The sequence below is a fragment of the Orussus abietinus genome, unplaced genomic scaffold (assembly GCF_000612105.2).
Source record: "Orussus abietinus isolate OABI.00-Male unplaced genomic scaffold, Oabi_2.0 scaffold203, whole genome shotgun sequence".
NCBI classification, from domain to species: Eukaryota; Metazoa; Arthropoda; class Insecta; order Hymenoptera; family Orussidae; genus Orussus; species Orussus abietinus.
The window spans coordinates 99,521-127,343 of record NW_019394350.1 but is presented as its reverse complement, the minus strand read 5'-3'; the positions used below and the strand labels follow the sequence as shown (position 1 = coordinate 127,343).

Sequence of the window (27,823 nt, the reverse complement as noted above, 5' to 3'; positions counted from 1 at the left end):
CTGTCTGCTGGTTCGTCTTCGTCGGCGTCTTTGTCGTTTCTTGTCGTCTAATATGAATACTCGGTCGTTACCAATGTGGAGTACCGAGGTCCTCGGAATTATCCGCGATTAATGTTGTCCACCTATTGTAGCTGCTTTTCGTGGTCGATGACCGATCGAGGTCGATTAAACCCGACGAGTCCCTCCCTTATCGATCCCGAGTCCTACCGATCGCCCATGCGAAGGACCGGCGAGATGTCCCATTTTTTCATTTTTTTTTCAATTTTTTTTTTTTAATGTGTTTGGACACGGATGTTATCTCCGTGATTCTGAAGGATAGCGAGGGGCCTTCGGAGAGATTTTTTGGAATTTTATTTGCAGATGTCCGAGGGGTTATTCACTCAGGAAATTATTATTTTAATATTCGAACTCACGTGGATATTAACCGGAAATTGCAAGCAGATATCACTGGAAGTTGGATCGGCAGAAATCGCATTATTGGAAATCATTGTCGATTCCGAGGCCGATCGCCACTTGTTATCCAATCGCATCGCGGTTTATCAAATGAAATGAAAATCAATCACTTCGCAAAAAAGGAAATTATGGACTAAAAATGGATGATTAAATCATAGGCGATCGTTTCTCAAGTGAGGAAATGGGCTCTCCCTTATTTCGGAATGAATGACCCCCTCGTAGTTGTCAAAATGAGAGGATATTTATTCAGGGAATTGGATTGGCAATCCTCGAGATCACGTGGAAATCGGTCGGAAATATAATGCAGTTAATGTAATAAATTTCTGCAATCACTTCGCAAAAAAGGAAATTATGGACTTTAAAAATGGATGATTAAATCATAGGCGATCGTTTCTCAGGTGAGGAAATGGGCTCTCCCTTATTTCGGAATGAATGTCCCGCTCGTAGTTGTCAAAACGAGAGGATATTAATTCAAGAAATTGGATTGGTAATCCTCGAGATCATGTGGAAATCGGCCGGAAATATAATGCAGTTAATGTAATAAATTTCTGCAATCACTTCGCAAAAAATGAAATTATGGACTTCAAAAATGGATGATTAAATCATAGGCGATCGTTTCTCAAGTGAGGAAATGGGCTCTCCCTTATTTCGGAATGAATGTCCCCCTCGTAGTTGTCAAAACGAGAGGATATTCATTCAAGAAATTGGATTGGTAATCCTCGAGATCACGTGGAAATCGGCCGGAAATATAATGCATGTAATGTAATAAATTTCTACTCGCAGAAATCACTGGAAATCATTGGAAATCACGATAACATCCCGCAATTTTAAAGCCGACCGTCGCTTGACGTCTAGTCGCATCGTTAATCATATGGAATAAAAAGCAATCGGTTCCCGAAGAAGGAAATCATTTTCCCTGATTGAAATTCCGAGTGAACATCCCCTCGGGTAAAAAAAGTGGACGTCTCTTGGGTTCCTCGCGATTCGCGGATCTAGAGAATGAAAATTGGCACAGCGATCGGCAAGAGGCGTCCCTCTCGATTAGCTTAGTCCTATTCGACGGATCCTTGCGAACCTGCAAAAAGAAGCGAGTCACTACGAAGAAGACCTAGATTCGCGGCTCGACGAGCGGAGCTTAGCCTTTGCACTTAGCGACCGATAAATCTATCATAATATGTCCCTTCCTGACCCGTGCTGGGGGGTAGTTACTCTCGTAACGTCGTATACGAGATCCGTGTCTCCGATCGTCCGTACGCAATGCGTTATTACAAAAGGATACGCGTTAGCCTAAGCTAAACCTACTTACATCTCGTTAGGTATAAACTAATAATCTCCGTAAACGTGGCGGCCGGTTGGCGAGAGCGTTGATTCTCATTTTGTCGGCCGTCATCAGTGATCAAGGCCTCGTGAGGCAGTAATATATACATATACATGTCCATGTATACATATATATCCTAAATATTAACCCTAAGCATAATCAATAAACGTTACCGATGAACGTCAGCGCTATCGTTACCGTCGTGTTATTACTGTCGATCGATTATTCTCGCTATCCTTATTATCGTATCAGCTTATCGGTCGCGACCGGCTTTGTAATATATATATATATATATTTATATATATATTTTTATATATATTCATTTATTCATATTTACTACTAATTATGCTATTTGTTTCTCTCGTAAAACCTACGAAGGATCGGCGCGCTCTCAGCGCCCGATTTTGTCGAGGAGTCGCATCTTCCGGCGCGTAAATCTCCCACATCCCTCCCAGCTTTTCCAGTTTCCTCTCAGCCTCCCGATCTTCGCGTCTGTTGGACCGGTCTCTCTCATCCAGTGTTCTCTTCTCCCAGTCCTTTAGGACGAGTCGATCCGACCGGAAGCCGCGCCGCCGTTCCGGGGTCGGACGTCGGGCCGGAAGTCTCGCCGTTGCTCGATCGCGAGGAAGGACTTCCCGAAAACGAACCGAACCAGCCGATTCCGACACCGAGACGTGCCGATTCGAGGGCCGGAAGCGAGGAAAACGCTGCGGCCCCCGATTCGGCGCAATATATTTAAATTTATCCGAAAGCTACTTTTAGCGCGGCGAGTCCTCCCCCGCGCTGAAGAACCGTCGACTTTGAGCCGCATCGGGTATTAAAGCTCACCGAGCACACGGCTGCCGTCCGTCGACCCAGGGGAAGGTGTCCGTCTGGCCTCGATCCCGATTTTCCCCGTTCCTCCGTAACCGCTGGCCCGCGTCCCCGCGTCGAGTCGGACACCCCCATCGGCGGCCGACGCGCGTCCGGTCGCGAGCTCGTCGCCATGTTTCGCATCACCCGCTCCCTGTTATGCGTTCACTTAGTTTTAAGTATGAATTACGAATAGTTTAGGTTAGCTTGTCTCATAAATATTGTCTACAGTATGGAAAGTCGGACAGCCGTGAGGCGCGCTTGGCGTGGCGTAGGAATACGGGACTTGGCCGGACACGGGGCGAGCGCGATCGGCCGCGACCTGGCCGCGACCTGGCCCGATCCAGGTGAGGTCGAGGTCTAGGAACGTTGGCCTCGTTACGTATCGCGGTATGCAGGAGCGACGGTTTCGGGGGGAGGAATAACCGAGGAGGAACCGAGGAGGAACCGGCGGGGGAGACCCTCGAAGAGGTCGCGGCAAGGGTCGCGGATCGCGCTCGCCTCTCGGCGATCTCCGATCTATCGATCCGGCACCGCGATCCGGGTGGGTGGCGGGGGCGGCGTCGACCACCCCCGAGTCTCGAGGAACCGGGGCGCGCAGCGCGCGCCGGGAACTTAAAAAGAAGGAGGCTCGTTAAAAGTAAATAGATAAATGCGTAATAGGAATCTGCGTTTGCGGGGGCGGCAGTCTGTCGATCGCGGGGGTTCCGCGTTGAACCCGGGTCACGCGGGCGCCGGATCGAGTTAAGTATATGAAACGTGCAGAGACGTTCCGTTTTCGTGTCCCCAGTGAGCCACGCGCTCACGGCGTCGTCCGTTAAAAATATGGAACCAGTGTGACCAGAATGGTTGCTATGGAAGAGCTCCGGGTGACCGGACGGTCTTGATCTGCTCGGGGCAACCCCTTAAAGAAACGAAAAAAAAAAGTCTTCTCTCGGTAGCGAAATTCGCGCGCTCTCTCCCTTGCGCATCACTCACGCATTCGCTCTCGCTCTCACTCTGTCTCTCACTTTTGATCTAGCCCATATAAATCGCGCGACCGACCTCGCGTGGAGGCGAGGCCTCCGCTATGGAAATAAAAGTCCTTAAACCTTAATAGTACGTTTGGAAACCCGAATGTCTGCCTCGGGGAGGCGCCCCGCCCCCCCGGCCGCGCGTCTCTCTCTCTTTCACTCCCTCCTTCTCTCCTTCCTTCACCCCAACTCTCTCTCTCGATGTCGCGAAGGAAAAAGTCCCTAACAAAATATAAAAATTAAACCGCGCCGCCACGGCCGACGTCCCTCCCTCCCGAACGAGGCACCGAGATTACGTAAAGACGCAAAAATATTATCCGTAGAAAATTACCGTACCGTTTGTTCGCGGGTCGGTGCGCACCTAGGAGTACGTAGGTACACGTGTATCCGCCTCCGTTTATACAATCGTTCGGGCCCCGCGCGACGTGGCGGCGCTCTCTTTCTCCCCTTCTCTTTTTCCCTCCCCCGTTCTCCCTCCGCACCCTGGACGCCGACGTCCGTCTAGACCATCTCCTGCTTGTAGATCTTCTCCTTGTGCATGCGCTCCATGTGGCGCGCGATGTGCATCTTCTGCTTGGCCCGGTACACGCAGTGGGGGCACTGGAACTGCGGCTCCTTGCCGCACTCCCACTTCTGGTGGTTCCTCAGGGAGCTCTTCAGCTTGTAGACCCTGCCGCAGGCCGGGCAGTTGAAGCCCTCCGGGTTCGAGGAGGCCCCTCCGAGGCCCTTCCCGAGGCCTGCTCCCGAGCGCCACATGATGGAGGGCACGCTCCATCTCTGCCAGGCTGCCGCCCATTTCAGCCCGGTGATGCTGAGGTCCTCGGCTGGAACACAACCACCAGTCTTTATTGGCACCGGCTCGCTCGTCGGCTCGCGAGTCGGCGGGCTCGAGGAGAGGATTTCGCGAGCTCTTATTACGAAGCGACCCGTCCGACGACACTTGTCAGCCTCCGCCGAGAAGGGAGTCTCCGGCCCGAGGACAAGGGACCCGGGAACGCGAAGACGCTCTCTTTCTCTCTCTCTCCCTCCGATTCTTTCAAACTTCTCTCAAGCGGGAGGGAGAGAGAGGACGGAGATTCTCTTCTGTCGTCCTCCCCGTCATGGGGATCGGAATTAGTTCCCGTTGGTCCACGTGTCCATGGTGCCGACTGGATAGCTGACCCCCCGCAAAATGGCGCGACCATTAACCAGTTAGCTGTTTTTCTTGAGTATACTTGTCACGATGGCATACGGCGTTTCAAATTGATAACAACGGATACCTGGTGAACGGTTGATTGCGCCAGAGATCAGGTTCCCGTCAAAGTCTGGGGGAAACCATGGATTGGACAGGGGGTAGGGGTGGAAAGAGATGAATTTGCCCGTGTTCTTTGGAACGGGGGTGTTCTTTCGCTTGGAGCGAATTTTAATCAGCTATCCAGGAAGGCACGGAGATCGGAGACGTCCGTTTCTGGACGCGCCCTCGAGATCTGGGAATCTGCAAAGAAACGCGACGAGGCCGTTCTTCCGGGCGCTCTTCGGGGCGCCGAGGGAAGGTCCTCACCTTGGAGGGGATGCATCCTTACTTACGAGCCCCAAGCAGCTAGCTAGGATTCTTACGAGCGAGTCCTACGGAAAGGAACAGCGGGTCCGGAGAGGAACCCGAAGAAGAAGCCTCCCTGCAAGGCTGTTCCCTTCGAGGCGCAAGCGGACAGAGTCCTAGTCTCTATGTACAGAGGGTTTACGACTATGTCAGGATAGTTAGTGCACATGCTGCTCCCCGCTCGCGGAGAATCGAGGTCGGTCTTTCCCTCGAGAAGGTCGAAAGGGAAGCGAAAGTTAAGGGTGAGCGGGAAGTGCGAGGGTGGGAAGAGACGACTGAAAATAGGAATCGTAATTTCATCGCAACCGTCGAAGGGGACCGTAATTTTTTCTATCATTCAGCTGGACGTCCTCGAGTTCCTTCAAATAATATAGAAATTACGGGCGGGACTTTCAATTGAAATTGCCATTAAATTACCATTTTTTTCATGAGGGGATCCGAGGTGAGAAAATCGGATCTGGAATCGGGATAGAGTGGATTTTTGGGATAATTTTGGACCGTAGGACGACGGGATGGGGTTAGTCGGTTAAATGGGGATCGTGGGGTTTTGGTTCAGTTAGATTAATACGGGAAACGAAGAGCAGAGAGAGCGATGCGGCGATAGTGGAAGAAAAGAGTCAAGTTGCAACGAGAGATACTAGATAATCGCTAATGACGCTAATCGCGGGGTGGCGGATGTCTCTTCGTGGTTGTTCGTCTTACAGTTTTATTATTCATTGAATTCCGGCTGGAAGATGGGGTTATAGTATGTGTATCGACCTAGAGGCCTCCCTTCGATCCCTTCCAATCGTTCGAGTCCGGAAAATCTCGGAGCTGTGAATCGATAACGCGATACGGGACGGGCGAGCCAAATTAGACTTACGCAAGCTCTAAGGTACAGACCTTATAAAAAAAATAATTTCCTTACGTCTTATATGTAATCTTACATGCTAGTACTTCCGCATGATGACAAAGTATCCCCGAACTCCGTTGGTTCGGTGATTTACGAATTTTCAGCTACTTCGTTCGAGACACGATTTTCCGAGTTATCTAGAACGGAGGTGGCACTTTTCTTTTCGCGATGATCGATGATCTGCATCGACCTGTTATTGACCTTACAATTCGCGGCTTTATTTATTCTATAACACGAAAATGAATGATTCCTCCCGGTCGCCACATGTACGAATAATGATAATTAAATGCGCGGAAAGTATTGAAATTAATTGACAACGACCTAATCAATTTCGATAGACAAATTCTGGGTTGAGGTAAACTTAAGTGACGTAAATCCGTGAATCGTAAGGTCAACAATCGGACTTTCAACGGAAGTAATGCCGTCAATGGACGTTGAGGAAAAAATGGGAAGGCGACTTCGGGTACTCTCCCCGATGGTTTAAAAATTAATTTAAGGCACATCTCGATCCCAAGAAACGTGGGAATCCGTGGATTACGACCTAATGGAGCTAATTTAAGAAATCGCAGAGTCTGGAACGAAGCTACTACAAACGAAACCTTATGACATACAGGGGGAACTACAGCGAGCTAACGATTTCCAGGCTCGCGTCCGCGAGACGTTAAGTCGAGAAATCGGGGAAGAAGATGAGACGGGGAGAAGATTCGCAATCGGAATATTATCAGCGAGAGTCTTCTCCGAAAAGATGAAGGTCCTCGAGGACTTTTCGCAGAGTCGGGCCCTGGAAAAGGAGCGACACTCGGGTCAACGAGTGGGATAGCCGCGACTCGTCATTAGGACACTTCTCGGATCGGCAGCTTCAATCGATCTCGCTCCTTGGCGAGAATCCGTGAAGATAGCCCTCCATGTCGCCGATCTTCTCGAAATGCTGGCGTCGAATGTGCCGGATCCAGTGTGACTTGCGTTTGCATCGCTGGGGACAGAAAGGACATATAAATTGCGGGTCCTTTCCGCACTCCCAGTTGATGTGGCGCTGAAGGGAGTCCTTCCTCATGTAGACTCTTAGACATCTGCTGCACGCGAATTGTCTGGCGGGTTTCTTGCCGACCGAGTTCGCCTTCGGGATCTTCAGCTCGGCGAAGCTCGACTCGGTGTTCCAAGCTTGATCGGCGTTCTCCTCCTCAAAGTAGACATCTGAAAAGGGAAAACGCCGCTTTAGCCGTGTCCCGGTCTCCTACCGGTCCTACCGGTCTTCCCACCACCTTCGTCCACTCGACCGAGGATCAAATTCGTGCATATCCTCGATCCTTCTTCCTCCTTGGACTTACGACGCCGTCGATCCTTTTTCGAAACCGAGTGGAAACCTCGCCTTGGCGACATCGAGACTTTCCAAAGGACGCGATCCACTGATTACGTACCTTGCACCTCTTATACCTTTCTCTCTACGCTCTACGATAGCGATCGCCGGAAAAATTTCGTAAATGACATCTCGAGGAGTCGAGTACTCGTCGTAGGGACGCGGTTTTATTGTTTCAGGGGAAGACGAGTACGATCGATAAGGTGCCGATCGAGATCGACGGCCGAGGTCTATTCGCCGTCGATCATGTTCACGACAAACTCCTGTCTGTTAACGGATCCTGCAGGGGGATGTTGGGTGCCGAGATGCCTCAGGACATTAGCTTTCTGGTGTGACCGGTACTCGCAAAAAGCACAGCCGAATTTCTTGTCCTTCCCGCACACGCTGCGATGATTAGAGCAGGATTTGGAGGACTTGAAGTACTTCCAACACTGGGTGCACCGATAAGGCGTGACGTTGACCTTCGCGTACCACGGGGGGCCACCTGAAAAATGGAACTTCATGTATTACGGCTCAAAGAAACCACCTTTCCAAGAAGTCTTGAAATACCGGACGTCTAGCTTCCTCTCCAGGTTGGCGATTTCGGTGAGATGAAATTTCTATACCTGTAGTTTTGGACTAAAACCGAGCGAGATTGAATTACTACCGACATGGCGATAATTTCGATCCAAGGATCTAGAACTGGAAAACTCTTTGCTACGAGGATCATTTAGAGGACTTTAATGCGCTCGATGCCTCGAAAGTGCATCGAATGTCCAGATCGCTCGACAAGGACTTTCCCAATTGAACGTTTAGAGCTAGGACTGGGCTAGGAAGGATGTCAACCTAGCATCGCATTCTTGAATTTCCTCCTTTAGCGTCTCTTTTATTTTCCACAATTCTTCCCTAATACTTTTGCTTCCTTTTCTTCTTCTAAAAAAATAACTCTCTGAGGCAGCGAGTCTCGGCGATGATCCTTCCTGGACCTTCCTTCGTCCTGGGACTCGAGGGCGCTAAATCTTGCAGAAACGAGGCCCCGTCTCGAAGTTAGAAATGTCGCTTGGATTCCGTCATGGGGATTTTTATCGATTCATCGAAAAGTTCCACGTGTGAGGGTCTTGAGGGAAGGTAACGGCGAAGTTCTGGGTTACGTAGCTTTCCACCGAAAGTTCTTGCCCACTTATTTGGTCCCAATGGTGGGCACGCACGTGACGTTTCACGTTCCCCTTGTGATGAGATGCATATCCACAGAGGCTGCACATCACGCTGGGATATCTTCCGCATTCCCGTTTGTGATTGATAAGCGAGGAGTGAAGTCCATACGACTTGCCGCAACGCTTGCACCAGTGCATCTTCTTGGGCGCATTCTCGGCTGCACCTGGAAATTCAAATCGACTCGGTTAGCAGAGCTCTGGAAAAAGTCACCATAAGAGAACCCTTCGCTCTACGGGATCATTTCCTTGCCACAGAGTTCGCCATAATTTCGAGCAAGTGAAGCGTAAGTCGGGCAGGATGCATTTTGCGGTGCAAGTGGTCCAATTTTTAAAAAATCCCCTACCCTGCATTTAAACTCATTAAATTGACTACACACCTGTATTGCATGGTCTCAAATATACATATTGTTTCTACAGCACTTTCGGGTAAACTGAAAAATTGTACAATCACGCTAAGGAAAAATAAGGGCTTCCACCCTTTACCTGTAGACACTGCAGGAACTACCGCTGATTTTTGAGGATTTATCGAAAAAGTGCAATCTGACTCCTCCCCCTTAAATCACGCGAAACCTGGAAACACTTAGACTTTTCCACGATAGTTAAGGAATATTTATTAAACGGAAAAAGCAAGTACATATCGTCTTTGCTAGCGATGGTCCCTTATCTGAAGGAACTTTCAGCGTTGTTTAGGTACAAGAGTACAAAACCGAAATAGGAAATGGTACAACTAAAGATACGGCACTGAATCTCAGTTTCCCTAGCTATAGACAGATGGATAATTAAAGGAGTATAAAATAAAGCAAAAATCTAAGAAAGTGAAGAACTAAGTTCTACCGAAACAGACTTACAGATACGTTATTGCAACATAATTTCATTAATATGATATACATGAAAGAATTATGGACAGTGTAGTCTTTAGCGATTCATGGAACACCTCAGTTGCAGTGGCAACTGAATATGCATCATTAATATCAGACTCGCTCCAAATTGGAACACGTGGAAGTACACGTGACGTACCTGGAGTACCTGTAGGTGCAATTAACCAAGGATAAAAAAATTCAGGTACTTACTACCCTGAGGAAAAAATTGGGAGATCATCCCTGTTATTTCTTAGAAAAAGTGGAAAAGTCAAGTTTTGGATCCATGGAAGGATTTCCATTCGTCCGGACCCAGTTGGTAAAATTACAGCGCCTTCCTAAGATGCATCTTTTGTTTAGAATTTCTCATTCGGATTCTGCCGCAGATTTGATCGACGTGTCTTCGTCGGACGTGTCTGTGAAGATTGGCCTTCCTCACGGTGCGGTAATTGCAAGCCGAGCATGCAAATTTCGGCTCTCGATTGCACTCGACTCTCTGGTGAAATTCCAGAGCCATGAAGGTGCTGTACCGTTTGGGGCACGTCCTGCATCTGAGCTGCTTCCAAGAGATGCCTTGGGCGGCGAGGATCGCGTCGCAATGCGCTGAAAAGAAGATGTGCTTGTGGTTAATACAGAAATATCACGGGCAAGCGATAAATTCACCTCGAAACTGTGCAAGCGAATTGCAGGCGGGAATTACGGGCGAACTTGTCGAACAAAGTGGACGGGGGGTTTTATTAATCAGAGCTACAGGTCAATCGGAAAAGCGCCAGGGTCTGGAAATTGCGAATGCACCCAGTTGCACATCGATTTTCTTCCCAGATCAGGAATTCCAGGATACCCTGTCCCTATTGTGCACAGTCTGCACGTGTCTGTACAGACTATAACTTTGGTTCCTGGTTGCACTCGACTCTCCTGTGGAAGTCCAAGGCCATGAGCGTGCAGTACCTCCTGGGGCAAGTCTTGCACTTGAATTGCTTCCAAGTGACGCCCGGGCCTGCGAAGAGCGCGTCGAAATGCACTGAAAAGCAGACGCACTCGTGGTTATATTAAAAAAGGATCCTACCAGAAGACGCGGAAGCCAACTTTGGGGGGGAACTTAAAAGAGAACTTAAAGATTAACATATTTCCTGGATTTCTCGCGACCAACGATCCGTTTATTCGTATTGTAACGACCCGACATGGGTGTCCTACCCTACAAACCACTTGGAAAAAAATGTTTGTCGAGAAGATAAGGTCCCTAAAAATAGGATATTTCCCAGATTAATTTTTTTACGGGCGCGGAGATGCCGTCGATTTTTAAGAACCTCGATAATATACCCGAGGGCAGCAAGACGAAGGGACTTCCGGAAACGCGGAGAGGCTCGACGGATACTCCTTTAAATGGTAATTAACGCAGCGCCCATTTAATCTACAGTAAGAGTGAGATCGAATTGGACTTTTATTCCAGTTACAGATTAACTCAGGATCGGCGATACACCCTTCGCCGGGGACCTGGAAGGTCTTGAGACGACCTCGCGTTACTTTCTACATTGAAGGGACATTTTTTAGGAGATCCTCTCCCTGGTGTGCCTGGCTTGCACGTGCCTCTGGAGGCTGGTTCTCCTGAGGGTCCTGTAGGAGCACAGGGCGCAGGTGAACTTTGGCTCCTGATTGCACTCGATCTTCTGGTGGAACTTCAGGGCCCTCAGAGAACTGTATCTACGGGGGCAGACATTGCAAGCGAAGTCCCGGCGAGCCCTGTAGATGCGCTCGAAGGGCCGCTCGTACCTGACGAATTCTGCAAGAAAGAAAAGACCCGAGGAATTAGTCATTGCGGGATAAAAGAGGGGGATTTTTTGTGATCTTCGAAGGCTGCCATCAAGATACCGAAGGAGCAAGCTATTCGCAAGGTCTACTCTCCGATCGCCAGTCCAAAGGAACTCAAACCATGCTGAACTTGACCTATCCGATTAAGTTTATTTCCGCCAGAAAATCGGCGGGGCCATTTCATCCCAGGATAAACCCCCGATCTCGAAAGGAAAACCAACGGAAATGAGTTACAAACAATGAGCGCGGAATAAGTGCACAAATGAAAATGATATTCTCGGCTTACTTTTAGGAAATTAAAAGTACACAGTCGTATCGAGGCTTAAGTAAATAAGTGGAGGCGAAATTAAGGAGGGACGCGTAAAATAATCCTGCACGTCTCCTCCCGAAAGACGTGGACGTTTCTCATTTTTTTTTTTTCCAATTTCTCCTCTGGCGATATTCTGCAAAAATCGGCCAAGCTCCGTAAAAAACACCCTAGAATATATACTACAGGATATGTACAAAGGGTAGCACCCTTCGTTCTCAGGACATCGACTAAAGGTCCACGACTTTCCACCCTCCTCCCCCTTGCTCTCCCTGTTTCCTTTTAAAGAAAATCGGATGTAAAAAAATAGGGTTACTAGGGCTCGTCCTCTAAAATCTGAGAGGAGTCCTGGCCACGTTTCGACGGTCTGAAACAGAGATCTCGGGGATCAGACCGAGAAGGACATGTGCAGCCTCCTGGCGTGCTCGACGAGCTTGTCTCGCCTGTAGAATTTTCTCGGGCAAAGCCCGCAATGATACTTCGGCTCCTCGATGTGAAGCTTCATGTGCGCGACCAAATTGTGCTTGTACTTGAACCAGCCCTGGCAGATTTTGCATTGGTGTTCGGGTGCTTTCCCGCACTCGACGCGCAGATGACGTTTCAGGCAGGCAGGCCGCTTGTAGAAGCGACCGCAGTTCGGACACTTGTAGGAAGACTGACCTCTTGCCGTGCGAACGGGTTGGAAGGTGTCCTGCTGGTTCCAGGAGGTGCCCTGCTCGGCTTGGAACCCTCCCTCGTTGACGACCCCGGTGGCGTCGAAGCTTCCCTGCTGGGCCCAGTATTCTGAAATTAGAGAACAGAGGGACGTGAAACGAGGGTTCTGCCCCCGACATCCTCGGCAGGGATTCGAGACGCGGGATCCCGAAGGAGCCTTACCTATTCGCTTTGCTTGGACATACGACAGGGATGAGTTCACGGCACAAGGTGTAGACACGTGTTAAGGGGGTGATAAACGAGTCACAGGGAGGCGAGGTGACAAATCTCTAGGGTTAAGGAAACGACAATGTGACAACCGTTCGGGAACTTTTCTCCGACCTGGGGTACCGCATGGTTTCAAATTCCGTAACGTGAATACGGAGCCTAAGAGAAAGGTCCTGACACCCTTAAAATTTCATTTTGAAACAAATTTTTCTTTTAATTAAAAAAAAAAAAATTGAAATTTCACGGGTGTCAAGACCTTCGATATAGCTTCCATATTGACGTTGTCGAGTTTCGACCGATTCGGTACACCCAGTTCGGAGGAAAGTCTCATAAACGAGACCTGACGCCACCTTCGCATCGCCTTAAGGGGGAGGCGCCTCCACCCTTGCTCGAAGGGCTCGGTCACGGCGATCGAAATTCGGGGTGAAACGTGGTACCATATTTTGTTTTATTATAAACGATTTTCCCTGCCTCGGGCGACATAAGAAATAAATGCAGACACGATTTGAGAACGAGGTTGGGCCAAAGGACGCAGAGTTAGGAGGGCGCGTCTTCGTTGGGGTTTTTCGTGGTTCTCCTGCGCAGCGGAGTGCTTCTGCCTTCCAGGGTATTTTCCCAGGATCTTCCTTCGGGAGGGACGTCAAAATTTGGTCATCCGATGGATTCTGGGTCCCCTGGGCACGGATGTGTGCACGTTGTAGTGTCTGAGCAGGCTGTGTCTGTGTTTGAATCGAGCCTGGCACACCAGACAGGCAAATTGCGCCTCCTTGCCGCACTCGAATTTCTTGTGCCTCTTCAGGGTGATGGTTCTCCTGTATTGCCTGCCGCAGGTGTCGCAGGGGAAGGTCTTCGCGGAGATCTGCATCTGGTCCCACGCCGCTGAAAAAAAAACCAACGAATTAATATGCTTCCGATGAGGTAGCCCGAAAACCTCTCCTTTTGACATACGAGCATCTTCAGGGAAAGACAAATCAAAGGCTTGCATTCGCTCTCGTTTAATCAACCCTTATCTTAACGCGATTATCGGTCATTAACGGCTGTTATATGTTCAAAAGAGCACCCCATCATTTTTCTACCTGATAATCATCGCAAGTTTCGGTAAACCACGATGACCTGCCTGTAATCATGGGAACGCACCATAATTACGGAAAGGTGACAGTGGAGTACTGCAATCGCGTGGGGTAGAACAAAAAATTATTATAATTACATGGGTAAAAGGAACTTTTCTCGGTACCTAGAAAATGAGGATAAAGAGATGATAAGAAGGGAAGATTCGGAAGGGAACTCTTCGAGGTACCGAGAAGAGGATAGGAATGGTGTCTTCATGGAAACCAAAAAAAAAGCAGAAACCGAGAAACAAACCGTACGCGCAGATTCTTCAGAAAATAACCCGCAACAGAGTGTGTGCCTTTTTATTAATAGTAATAATAATATTAATAATAATAGCAATAAATCATTGATCCGCCTGATAAACCTTTCCAAAAAAACATTAAATATCCAAAGTAAGAGTCCAAAAAATTATTTACCAACGCTCGATATTACTACTTAACGAAGACGAGGAAATAAAGTGTGAGAAAAAGAGAGATAGAGAAAGAGAGGCAAACGAGAGAGATACAGAAGAGAAGTGACAGATATACAGGGAATCGTTCTTAAACATTAAGTATATCATACCAAAAGTCCAAATTACACAAGTAGCTCGTTAATTACAAGGTAACCGATAAATCTTAGAGAAAAATCAAGTTCGAGGGGTGCGTTGAGAAACGCGGACGAGGGTGGAAGGTATATAACAAACGAGTGGCGGAAATTCGCAAAAAATACTGATATCAAAAATACTGACGCGCGTCGCAAGCTCGCGTCCGAGTTATTTCTCCTTTGTGTACAAAACAAACAAAAATACGTGGAAAAACGATTGTCCTTAGGTGTCTAACGATAAAAAGATGGCGCCCGCTCGGGCGTTCCTCGCCAACGAGCGGATGCGATTTCAACGCGGTTTAAACGCGGTTTAAACGCGGTTTCAACCGTTAAGCTCACGCGCAATAAATACTGGAATGCATTCGTAAGTTACACAGGCACTAGACACGTCGATTGCCGACTTCTATCCTTATTTTCCGACGCTGAATTCAGGTGAGAAGAGCGGTTTCGGGCCGCCAGGGGAAGAGAGAAGGACCAGAGCCTGCGAGTGTAATTTAATAAAAAAAAATATAAAAAAAAATAAAATCGCTACCTCCCCGTCCTGCCCAGGCAATGTACAAATTTAATCAGGATCGCTAATGTCTTTATATATTTTTCCCAAGAGAGGACGAGTACTTTTATCGCGATCGGAGCCCCTTATCAGCTGAACTCGGCGTCGTCCGTCGATGCGACGAAAGGAAGAGTCTCAAGACCGATCGTTACTCTCCGAGAGATAATTAACTGGAATGAATATGACCGTAAATAACCACTAGTGTTGCAAGGAGATTGTCGTCTCAGTCCCGCGTGTCAGATAGTGGGAACCTTACTCGCAGTCGGTGAACATTTGCTTATCAAAATCCATACACGTCGCTCCGATTAATCGCGTTTCCTCGCGGAACATTCGCGTTCGAATCCTCGAGAAGTCGACGTTACTTCGAAACCGAATTTCGAGGTTGAGGAAGCATCGAAAAGCCAATTGCAATCGCGATCATCGATCGGCGATTAATACTGCTACTTATCGGAATTTCAGTTGAGACGAATATCAGAGATTTTTCTCACGAGCATATAGTTCCGCATCTAACTTAACATTTTTTTAACTCCTAAAATAATACACATCGCGCATCTCCAGAATGTACATCAACCGTCCTATTTTTAACGCGTTAAAATGGAATGGAATCTCAATTCGTCCCGAAATTCGCTCACGTAGATCCATACGAAAGGCACTATCGGTCGAGAAAAATTCGGATTTGCAAGGTGCGCCAAACACCTTAAAAAAAATCTTCCAGTCGAGAAAACATCAGTTGTTCCCTAGTGAGATAATTCGATGATCGATAAATCGGTATTGAGCGAGACGATGGGCAGTCCCTTGGAGCGGAGGGATTCCCTAGAGCACGTGCCCCGGGAAGATCGTCCCGAACAAGGGCTAACTTTGCCTTAACAATTATAATAGAGAGATGTTAAGAGACATTCGAGAGGTAGAGAACCGCGCGTAGGACCACTCTCGTCGCCACCGATTTTCGACGTCTAAAGTGCACCGCCACTGCAACTACCACGCTGGAAGAAACCTCCAACTACCGATTCAGCCCTTCCAATGCTATCACCCTAAGAGGACCCATAATCGGGTCCTTGAAAACGTAACCTCGACGCGCCATCTTGAATCGAGGGATCGAGAGGAGATCTATCACAAACGGAGGCTGGGTCCTCGAAACGTCTCATCCTCGGCAATGTAAGATCGAATCGATCCTTCGTTCTCGAAACTACTCCCGATTGACGGAATTCGTCGATAGTCCTCAAAAATCCGAGGCGAGTGGCCGTAAAAAAAATAAAGAGGGGGCGAGATGGAGATACAAGCGCGCGTCGTCTCGAGGGCATCGAGAGATAGAGTAAGAGAGAGATATCCAAGAGAGACGGGGTGTCGAGATTAGGTCTAGATGCTCTCGTCGTATCCGATTTTCTGATGATGTCGCTTGTAGTGCACGGTGAGGTTGCCTCGTTGCCGAGCTTTGTAGGGACACTCGGGGCACTGGAAAGCAGGGGGCTTCCCGCCACACTCGACCATCTCGTGGCGGCGCATCGTGCTTTTCCACCTGTACCCCTTGCCGCAGAACCTGCACCTGAACTTGCGCTGCTGCTCGTGAGGGACGCCCATGTAAACGACGCTGAGGTCCCTAGGTTGAGGTAGGACCTCGAACGAGTCCGGGAAGACGACCTCCCTGGTGCGATCGTTGCCCTCCACGCTGTCTCTCCCGGTGCTCTCTCTCGTCGCCCTGTACCTCTTCACCGAGTGCTTGTAGTCCGAGCGCAGGAGAGAAAGCAGGGCTCCCATGCCTGCAACATCCGCAGAAGAAAACGAAAGGGGGAAATTAAAATAACGAAACAAAACGGAGAAGGTTCTGGCGGGAAATGGAGGGGACGAGAAGGGAGGTTCAAAAACCGGGGCGACCGAATGTACGGGAAGGGGCGAGTCGGCGGTGGTAATGAATGTTACTGGCAAAATTAAAATTAACCCGTAACCAACCCAACACAAACGTTTCAGCCAATAGCCCCGAAGAAGGAACACCCAGGACGGTAATTTTGCAAAAATAAAATCAAGTGTACGTATGTATGTGTGTGTACAGAGGTGAAGAGAGGCCGAGTCTCGGGGGTCAAAGGGTGGATCGATTCGAAGGATCGACTCGATCCTTGGATCCATGGATGGATCTCGTCGGGGATCTTCGACCCTCGAGACCTGGCGACCGGAGTTCCCGGTCGGGTCGCTTGTCGGAAGATTTTCGGCTCTTCTGCCAAGTGATAAGTTCCTGCCGAGTGTTCTTAATGTCTAAATCAATGTACAGGAGGTTTGTCTAACGACGTTTATACAGGCTTTATGCATAACGTATGTCTAGGTGTTTCCAAGTATGTACAACGACGAGGTGTTAAGAAGTCGTGCCGAGTCCTGAGGCGTCGATCAGGTCGGAGGTTCAAGGCACGGAATTCTCGTAGGTTTATTAATCTCCGTTTCTCCATAACGGCCGTTAAGTACGTTACGTCGACGTGACTCCGTTTCCGGGGTAGGGAGAAACTGCGATTAAAATACTCGGGGTCGGAAAGCGGTCGCACTCAGATCCCATGGACCACGAGCATGTGCTTATGGAGGCTGCTCTTCTGAATCAGTCTCCTCTGACATATCGGGCAGATGAACTGCTTCTCCTTGCCGCACTCGTACTGGATGTGCCGATTGAGCGAACTCTTGTTCTTGTAGCTCCGGTCACAGTGCTCGCAAGGGAACGGTTTCTTGAAGACCCCGAACAAGACGGGCATTCCTCTGAGGTCTGAAACAAAATCCCAAAGGTTCCTCTTAGTAGATGTTCCCACGGTCCTCCTTCGGCATTAGGTCTTTGTTAGAGCACGAGTGTAGGTAATTACGAGACGATGCCTCTCTCTCCCCCTCTCTCTCTCTCTCTCTCTTTCTCACCTGTGGGACGATCTCCTCCCTCTCGCCTTCCCCACCCCCTCGATAGCCATTCACTCTCTCGTTTCCACTCGGTGATCTTTGCGAATCTGTTACTTTTATTCGAAACCGTCCATTTGCTAGGGAAAATCCCCGTCGATCGTCTCACTCGCTCTTTCATTCGCTCACGCGGTTATCGATGACTTAGAGCTCGAAGACGAGACTTTCGAAGAGGGAAACGCGGCATCGAGGTCTCGTCGCAGTCGCTTTTTACAGCTTTTTACCCCCGGGGAATCGGTTAGAAGAGAGAGACCCTGTGCACGGCGTTCACGTGTTGCTGCAAATTGTACTTTCGCTTCGACCTAAAGCAGCAATAGGGACAGTCGAATTGAGGCGCCTTTCCGCATTCCAGCCTCAGGTGTCTAGTCAGCGACGACTTCAGGTTGTAGGACCTGTTACACTCCGTACACCTGTACGATTTCTGGTACCCCGCCTCGTGGCGCTCGACCGACGATTGCCCTGGAAAACGATCAACACCGTTAGTGACGAAAAATCCAATCCACGACGAAGACAGAAAAAGAGGCTCAAACGACCAAAAAACCTACGTTCGCTTCGGCGAGAAACGAACGGCAAGCAAAATAAAGCCCAATGTTGCCAGGCAATGTTGCTGAGATTTATTAACCATTTCCCATAAGAATTAAACCATATTTTACTTCATTCTCATGTATCAATTCAGGCATCGAATAATGAAGATAAAATACCGACGTTTCATTATGAAAGGAAAACAAAAATTACGGCAAGGATCTTCAGAACTCTGAGAAAATGAAAAAAATATACATCGGGAAGATCGTTCCGACCCACCAATGTGTATTCCTTGCGAATCTGGAAAGTATCACATTTTTTCTCGATATATTTCAAGTTGTTTAAATTGACCAGTCGTTAATTTTCACTTTGGAATTGTCGGTAACTGTTCAGTGGAGGTAGACTGGCAACACGGGGAGGGTTTTAACGATGAAAAACGGGAAAGTGGTTCAAATACACCGACGCGACCTCCACGGCGGTCGGTGACCGACTGCGGCTCGGAGCGCGCCGCCTCGCCGCGTGGACCACGTGACCAGCCGGCGCCGCGCCGTCTGCGCAGTAGCTCAACAAGTGTCGCGTGAAGTAGGTCAGTATCGGAGGAGACAGGGAAGGGGCAAGGTCGCGGACGTTCCGCTTTAGTGCTCCCAGAGGCCGATTAAAGGGGATATCGCCTTAAAGGCTACGGAGTAGAGAGAAAAGGGAGCACCGCGCGGTTTACGGGCGTTCCTCTTTAAAGCTGTAAAAAAAGTTAAAGGGGCCGTCGTCTTAACGCGATGGCACGTACTGACGTCCACTCCTGCGGAAAGCAATTGCAATAAAAAATAAGGATTAAGAGCAAACGCAAGGTCGCAAATAAAAACGTCTCTGTCGTAAAATAACGAAACAGTGGTAAAAGAAAATTCACAAAATGCATATAACTTTCAGGGGGTCTATGGGGTCATGCAGATTTTGGAGGCACTGGATTGTAAATTACAAGGGACTTACGGTCTAAATTACGGATAGAGAAATGTCTCGGTCTGCGACGGAATGCTGAAAGAAATGATTTATAATACTTTATGTCTCTATCTTTACATTAAACCGTCTCAAGTGTCTTTCAGATTTTTCTCAGTACATAGTCCCTAAGGGGAGTAAAAATTGAACGTTTCGAGTACTTTATTCGGAACGACTCGTCATAGTTTTTTACACAGACAGCTCGTCAGATCGGCTGAAATGAGTCGAACCGTTTCCGCCGCGAAAATCCGCGGACGACGTCTTTCTATTTCAGTAGCCGATACAAGTCTCGCGAGAGACATCACTGAATACCCACACACACACACACACAAGATTTCGAGATGCAATTCGCAATCTCCAGAGTAACGTTAATACTTTTGTTCCTCGTCTTTGTATAATTTACCGAACGTGGTATCCCGGGTACATTTGGCGTCGACTCATTTATAGCTAGGCAAGTTGGTGGCGTATGTGGTTCCACAGTGGCGATGTTTGTGCGAGATGTGAGAGTCCAAGTTGAACTTTCTTTTGGAACGGAAGCAACAGTAAGGGCAGTGAAACTGTGGAGGTCTTCCGCACTCGAGTTTGAGGTGTCGATAGAGAGAAGAAGCATTCGAGTACGCCTTCTCGCACTTGCAGCAAGGGTACATCTTCGTCGAGGAATTCCGGATCCAGAGATCTGCGAAAAATCGAAGGGTCAATGATCGACGGTTCCTGGCAGGGGGTAAAAAACAATTAAAGGGGGCCGCAATGCCTGCACATAAAAAACAAGGAGCATCGAGGTAAAGCCAGGAGACGAGGCCGAAACGGAGCGACGCTCTTCCGAGACGGATATATATCGGAATATATCAACGTTTATTTTATAAAAAAATATCGTAACAGCGCTTTGCAGGAGGAAGAGACACCCGCGAAGTCCCCCGGTATATCACTTCTCAGGCGTTGACATTGTAGAGCATCTTGTAATGGATCTGTTTGATGTACTCCTCGTTTCCAGACGTGAGCAACACCGGCCAACACTTGGGGTTTTCTCGGACGTGCCGGTGCAGGGATTTCTTCCATTTGTACGACTTGGAGCACGCCAGGCAGACGTTGTACTCTGGAAAAGAAATATCGGGACTCGTCAGCGCATCGCGGAAGTTTCTGAGGGACCGAAGAGAGTGCATACTACCGATTTCGTGCTGGCCAGGCCGTTCGGTCAAGGCGCCATTTTTAAAACCCGACTGCCCAACATAGGAAGAGATGCCAATTAGCCATTCCGGATTTATTTACATACAAGAGACTCGTATTTTACACTATTTTACAGATACTCCGACCCCGCCTCGCGACTCCATCGAGACGAGACGGCCCTCCTTGTCTTCCAGGTCTTCCGGTCTCTTGCGACGTGGTCCCCCCTTCGACCCTTCACCTCGAATTTGCTCACAGGGTGTGCTTGCGAATGTGCTTCAACAAGTTGCAGTGCAATTTGGTCCTTTTGGGACAGTAGGGGCATTGGTACTTGGGAGCCTGGCCGCACTCTTCTCTCGTGTGTCGCACAAGCGAGCTCTGATACATGTACACGTTCCCGCACGAATTACACGCGTACACCCGACCGCCGATCGGATAGCCTGGAAAGAGAAACGAGAAAGCACGATTAGAGACCTCGGCTCGCTCGGGGGCGCGAGTCCACCTTGCAAAGGTGGGAGATTACCTATGACCCTACATCGCGCCCTACTCTGCTATGGCAAAATCGCGAATTTCGATGGGCGGTCGGCTCATGGGATCGACTCCTCGATTCCTCTCATAAACGCCCTTTATTGTCCCGCGCAAATGCCGACTCGTACCCGACATTTAAGAACTGCATTTACTGCCGCTGCAGCGGCTGCTGGGCTCAGGGGATGAAATCAAAGTCGCACCTGCAGGGGTACTTTGAGCATCCCTACAATTTTTCATACTTCCGGCATAATTTTCCTCGTTACTCCTCTGGACGATGAGGTCGAGAGGGGTAGGTGACGGAAATTCGGATGCTGTATGAAAATCTAGGGATGCAGCGGCCGGAGTTAAGGAGGAGAGCGGAACGTGGGAGAATGTCCACCTACGATAGTGTAAAAAAATCCTGATACGGTGGTGAAAAAAAAATCCTGAATGCGGACCCCGAAGAACGTCTAGACGAGCGCGGGATGTCGATAAGCTTCTCTCGTTATCGAGAATCCACCGGCTCGGCGATGCATCCGTGCTCCTTCCTGATATGGTTCAGCAGGTTGAACTTCATGGGGACGATGCAGGGGCAGAAGGGGCACCTGAACAGCACCCTGCCGCACTCTTTCCGCACGTGTCGGTTCAACGAGACCCTGGACCCGTACAGCTTCTTGCACTCGCAGCACACGTGGAAACCTGAAATTAACGAGTGCGTTAATCTAAGGAAACTCGACAAACTCGGTTGGGATCTTAACCGAGGCTTCTTCGCCGCTACTATAATTCCCTTGATAAAGCATCTTCGTCCCCGTTATCGAACATTTTTTACACGTCCTGGATAACGACCTAACGTGGAGGTGCGCTTGCCTTGCAGGATGCAAGAGCAAGGGTTTACCGTTTATCCAAAGTGTCAACGCGTAGACGAGGAAACCGATGCCAATGTAATTTATTGTTAAGTACCGGTACATGTCTGCTCTCGAGAAAAGCTTGGACTACCAATCGAAATCCATTGACCACCTGTTGTTACTGAGAACGTGAGCGTGCTTGGCTCGTAAATGCCGCATCAGGCTGTTCTTCAGGTTCACCTGACGTGGACAGTACGGGCATCGGTAGGGCTGTTTTCCGCACTCTTCTCGCAAATGCCGAATTACGGATTTGTGCCATCTGTACGTTTTGGCGCACCTGACGCAGCTATACCGCAGCGTCCCTGAAACATTTGAGGTTTACCGAGTTAGTTGGGCATTCGGAGAGGCTCTGGTCGAAGGGTTGTACTCTTCCAGGGTGACTAGAATTTTAAAAGACCTCTCTATCGACCTTATGGACGAAAACCAGGGAAAGGGGTGACGAGGCCGATTTTTTTTCTGACTTTTACCCGAGGGAGATGATCCGGGAAACGCCCGGGCGAGTGGACGTTCGCACACGCAAGGCTTGCCTCTTTTGCCGCTCTTTTATTGATATCATATGAAAATACATGCGCATATATCGGTAAGTAGCAGATACATACGTGGACTCGCCGATCTGGAGCGGAAAAGCGCGGAAAAGCTCGCGGCCCGAGGAGCGCCCCTTGGGAAACAATTGAAAACGAGGGGAAATCGAACAAACTCCACGGTAAAATTCCTACAAATTGTCTGTAAAAAGTGCTTTCAGGAACGCGGGGGAAGAACGCAACAGGCGTCATCGGGGGAACTTCTTTGACCACGGATTACGAGGTAGAAATTTTGATCTATTTCTTGTTAGCGCCGATTTTTCCGGGGAATTTTCAAAAGGGGCGACTTCTTGGAGGTCGGATGGGTACTGGGAGACTTGGGGGAGTCACGAAAACACCGCAAACCAAAAGCAAAAAAGCTCTCCACGTGAACGGAGGGAGGACACTATCCCTTCGAGTTTTTCGATATTCGAAACCCGGAGTAAAGAGGAGACCTCGACGTCGGTCACTGCAAGGAGCGAACCTCGAATGCGATTCCAGACAGCACGATATTGATTTTAATTTGTCCTCGTGAGACTTTTCTCCGTTTGGGCTCGAAGTACACCGCGAATGTCGATAATGTACGTTAAATGTGGGGCGAGATACACCGATCAGCTTGTATCGCTGCACACCTAGGTCTAAAAATAAATAAATGATCCTAAGTCAGATCCCTTGAAGTTCAAGGCTAAATAAATAGTGACAAAGCCGACATGCTGTCTGGGATCTAACGCAAGGCGGAGGGGGATGTAAAAAGAGACGGGTGCGCGAACAAAAGTAGGAAGTTTCGCGTTCTTCTGTCCTGCAAACCGTCAGCCTGACTCTAGCCGATCAACTACTCCACCGTAGTTGGCACGAGTCGGTATTTCGAGTTCACGAGTTCGGCGAGGGCACTTTAAAGTGCTGTTCAGCCTGATGTGCGTGGAGGATGAACGCCTTGAAAGCAGCGAACGGGCACAGTGAACACTTGAACTGCGGTGGCTCGCACTTATGCTTCAAATAGTTGCTCCACATCTTGTAGAACTTGCTGCACTTGGTGCAAGTATAGCCGAGCATTTGATCGCCCATGTACATCTTTCGGTACGCTGAAAGCAGAAGGGGAGAACGTTAAGGGTGCCGGAAGTAGCTCCAAGAAAAGGCCGAAAATGGCGAAGTTAAAGGCGAGTCCAGGAACGGGACGAGGGATGTCGAGGAAGACATTCTGCACTCCAATGCACTCGAGCAAGCACTGCGCCTATTGGGAGAGCTAAGTTTTATCGAGGCCTCGTCTCCGTCGCGAGCTCTCGAATCGGTTCAAAAGCAGCCAAAGTAGCATAGAAAGAGAAACACCAGAAAGGGCGAGGAAAAGGGGGAAGGGTCGAAACTCATCGAAGCTGCATGTGCATCCCGAAATTGCACTCTTCCCTGGGGTGGATCCTGGGGGTCCGAAGATGCCTGGAATAAGAACTCGATCAGCAAGGCGCAGCGAGGATAAAATGCGAAAAAATGGCGACAAACGATTAAAAAAGAAAATCATTCTCGAAGAGGTCGGTCTCTCGAGCAACAACGTGGTCGGTCACATCGGGAAAATGGCTCGTACGGGAAATAGACTTTTATTGAGATACAGTTCTCGGCTAATTGTAGAAGTTGAGGCTCCCAGAACCGGCCGCGCCGCTCTTCAGGGTCTGATTTTTATTGTGATACTCTCGCAGATGTCGGCAGAGCGAGGACTGCCATGCATATTGCTTTCCGCAGAACTGGCACGTGTACAGACCGTCGTTTCCTTTGGCGGTGCTGTAGAGGTGCTTCCTCGAGCTCAGTGAGACTGAAAAAAGAAAAGTGCACCGGTCAGCAAGGACGAAAAGAAGGGTTAACAAAGACGAAGGGAAGGGGACCGTCGATGGAATTCGCTCGTCGAGAAAAATCATCGACTTCGTTGGCAGATTCGAACTGCACTTGACCAGCAATTTTCTCAATATTTTCGCCCGATCACTCGGAAGTATTCCTCCTCCTTGGAAGGTCCTACCATTGAATGCCGAAGACTCCTCCCGATCCCTGCAACAGACTATTCGGAGGTCGTTGAAAAGAAGAAGTCACGAATGCACCCGATGCACCTTATGCAGCTCCCAAAGTACCATTGAAATCCTCGAGGCGAAGAGGTGCCGGGACTCCTCGTGGTTGGGCGTATGGACTACGATTTATTGATCCATCCATGACTTAACAATGTTTCTAAGGACATGTAAGAGTACGCGGACATTAATGGGAAATCCAGGTCTACACTTTAGGACGCAAGGATCGAGTAGCTATGGCGACCTCTCGGAGGATCCCGACCTCTACTTATGATCGACTCGAGAAAATCGGTGCAACCGACGACCCTAAACATTGGCATGGTGCCAGGACACACGGAGAGTCTCTAGGAGTGGCACTTTATGAGCCAGGAGTCCTTCGAGGACTTCAAGCGTAAGATGCGTCGGCACGCTCCGATGCTCCAGGGTAGACGTAGTGGTTCTCGAAGGTGTGGTGCTTCTTCTTATGGTTTTCCACGCACCATTTGTGCGGACTCTCGTAGGGGCAGTGTTCACAGGTGAACTTGGGCTTGGCGTTCACGCACTCGAACTTCCGGTGGCGCCAGAGCGACCTGTAAACCGCGTAGGCTCTTCCGCAGACCAGGCAGACGAAGGAACGACCGCGGTCGTCGCTCGCCGCACCGCTTCGATAATGTCGGCCAGTAGTTTCGTTTTTTGACCCGCAACCGACGACGCTCTTATACGGCCAGTACGCTGAAACAAGAAGTAAACTTGGGTTAGACGAGCGCACGAGGTCTAAGAGTCACTCGAAAGACAGAAGTGAGGAAAAGATGCGGAGGGTCCAGGAAGAGGAAAATTCGGCAGCGCCTCGAGTCCGGATAAGCGAATTAATTTTGTGGTTCACCGTCTAGATAAAATTATCAAAAGAAAGGGGGACTTGGATCCTACGATCGTCCAGTTAATGTCTTACTTTGAGGATAGGACATTTTCTGTACGACCCCTGAATTTTCCTCTGGATCACCCGTGTCCTGGAAGGCGCCCCGAGTGGCAGGATCTGGGAAATGGTTCCTTGCAGCGAAACTACAGGCTTTGTTTCTCTTTATTGAACTCGGTTACTTGCAAGACTCGGGAATGTCTCGGTCCCCCGATTACCCAGACCCCGAAGGCGATCCTTAGCTACGAGCGCTTCTATGAGAGGTCTTCGCGCAGGATTCGAAACGAGAGAAAACTCCGGAAGGACCTCGCGGAATCGTGAGAACTTTCGAGGAGAGTCCTCCGAGTCCCTCGAGAAGTCGGCTCATTTCCACGCTTGCGGAAAAGCGCGCGGATCGACGCGGAATGTCTTGGAGACAGCTCATTCCGCGTTGATTCCGCGTGCTTCCCGCGAGGATGAGAACGAGGCATTACGTCGGTAACGCTTTGCAAGTAGACTTTAGCTCGCACTTTGCTAAATTCATACGCCAGTCCTTACACTCCAGGATACTACGCGAGGAAGAGTCAGCAGAGTGGCTCGAGGTCGAAGCTAAGCGGCACTAAATAACTCGATTCGTGTCAATAGTCATCGATTACGCGGTGAAGAGTCACCAGGGGGGGGTCGGCGTAACCCATCGACGGCGTCGGGACGACGTTTCGATGGTAAAAAATGCGATAAATGTCGCGACGACCGTCACCCTTGACGAGCACAGCGGTCTCCGGAAGGGCCTACTGTTTCTCGGGCGATGGGATCCGGTGGAAGGTGTTCATGTGCCTCCTGACGCAGAAGGTGTAGTTGCTGCGGAAGTTGCAGAGCTCGCATCTGAATTTAAGGGCGCCAGAGTCGTGAACGTTGCGGACGTGTCGTTCCATGTTGGCCTTGTAGCCACTCTTGTAGGGACAGAAGCTGCAGGCGAACTGGGCCGTCTTGGGGTTGGCTTTGCAGCAGAACTGCGCGTGTCTCTTCAGGAGGTTCTTCAGAGGATAGACCTTCTTGCAGTAGAGGCACGAGTACCGTTTGTACGTCGGCTGGCCAGAGACGCCGTGTTGGTCGAGGCACTTGTACCTCTCGAGGTCGAGGCCCTGTGTGGCGTCCACTTCGTGGTCGACCTCCAGACCTCCGAAACCGCTCATGTAACCTTGCACCGTCCACGCCGGCTGGTCTGCAACAGAAAGGACCAAGGTTCCGGATGAGTCCGGGACCGGTGTCTCTGGGGTTCTTAGGTCGAATCGCGACTTAGAGAGTCCTGCCTCTCGAACCGAGTCGAGTCTCGGAAGGGAGGTCCTGTCCGACGCCTCCCTCTCGAAGAGGAAGCGAGGGAGGAGGAGAGTTCGCCTCCTTCTCAAAGAGGAACCGAGGGGGAGGAAAACTCGCCTCCAGGTCGTAAGGAAAATTCCGCGAGATGTGACCGTAGCGTTGGGGAGAAGAAACGATGGACTAAGAAGGAACTCGCTTCTTTCTTTTCCCCGCGTGAGTTTTCATGTGTCTCCATAGGATGTCCTTTCTGTTCGTCCTGTAGCTGCAGGCGGTACAGGAGAACATCGGTGGCAGACCGCAGGTTCTCTGGTGACGATGCAGGTTGCCCTTCCACATGAACAGACTGTTGCATGTCGGACACGGAAACTTTCGTCCTCTGGAGACTAGACCAGGAACCCGACGACTCGCTGGAAGCTTTCCTGAAAACAAGAGCAGAGAATTAGAGCGGAGAACCGGAGGACTTCTCGAGACCTCCTTTCAGGGGCCTTTTTCCCGGGGCACCCTGGGTCAAGATCCCTCTCGATCTACCGATTAATCTCCGAATTCGTGGCTTCGACTTGTGTGGAGGACGAGTTCGAGGTGTCGAGAAATTCTACACTCAATTGCTCCAGGTTGCGAGGGCTCCTTACTCCGACATTCCTTTATTGTAGCTCTGTTACAGTCGATTGTCAGAAAAATAGGACGAAGGAGGAGCGAGGGCTCTTCTCGAGGACGCGTCTTCCAGGTCGAGGTCCGGGGATCCTGGGTGGACTGCCTTCCTCCTTCTAAACGAACGTCAGGTGGACGTTTCTGCAATGTCTGCTGAGGTTCGACTTATGGGTCGTGACGTATGGACAATGTGGACAGGCTGCAGAGGGTGCCTTGCCACATTCCACTCTTACGTGTCGGCTGAGCGAGTCCTTGTGCATGTACCCATGGCCGCACTCGCTGCACACGTAGGGTTTATCCGGGGCACCTGGAAACATTAGTGAAACAAACTTCTTCACCGAATCAATTATAGTCAAGGCGCTATAACCGGCAGGAAAGCGTTTGTTTCACTAATCCTGCTCCGATTTGAAGAAAGAGAAGATCGGCACTCTCGCCGACCGAACTCTCGGAGGTTCAAAAATCGTCTCCCAGAACGAAGGACTCTCGACGAGACTTCCTAGGACCAGGTCGCAAAGGTGCACCGAGGAGAAAAATTCAATGAACCAGAGAGAAATATTTCTTTTAACGGTCCCAAGAAAATAATTA

At 49.6% G+C, this 27,823-nt stretch overlaps 1 protein-coding gene across 17 annotated transcripts in view; it reads right to left on the bottom strand.

Annotated features, from left to right (window-relative positions):
- Nucleotides 1–27,823, bottom strand: part of LOC105694366 (longitudinals lacking protein) — a 130,289-nt gene that overhangs the window by 25,945 nt on the left and 76,521 nt on the right. Inside the window, exons 7-8 of one of the 17 annotated variants that reach the window (XM_012414934.2) lie at nt 12,291–12,413; nt 10,938–11,294 (exon numbers count right to left, since the gene is read on the bottom strand). The exons of 7 other annotated variants lie outside the window; for them this stretch is intronic. In XM_012414934.2, coding sequence (XP_012270357.1) covers nt 11,062–11,294; nt 12,291–12,413 — 356 coding nt within the window. In that variant the 3' untranslated portion in view covers nt 10,938–11,061. Of the gene's footprint in view, nt 1–5,918; nt 7,302–10,937; nt 11,295–12,290; nt 12,414–13,061; nt 13,431–14,194; nt 16,551–17,135; nt 17,534–19,646; nt 19,901–20,552; nt 20,826–22,320; nt 23,440–24,772; nt 25,114–27,823 lie in introns of those variants that run through there. 9 more of the 17 variants (XM_012414936.2, XM_012414960.2, XM_012414956.2 and 6 more) reach the window with 9 other exon arrangements.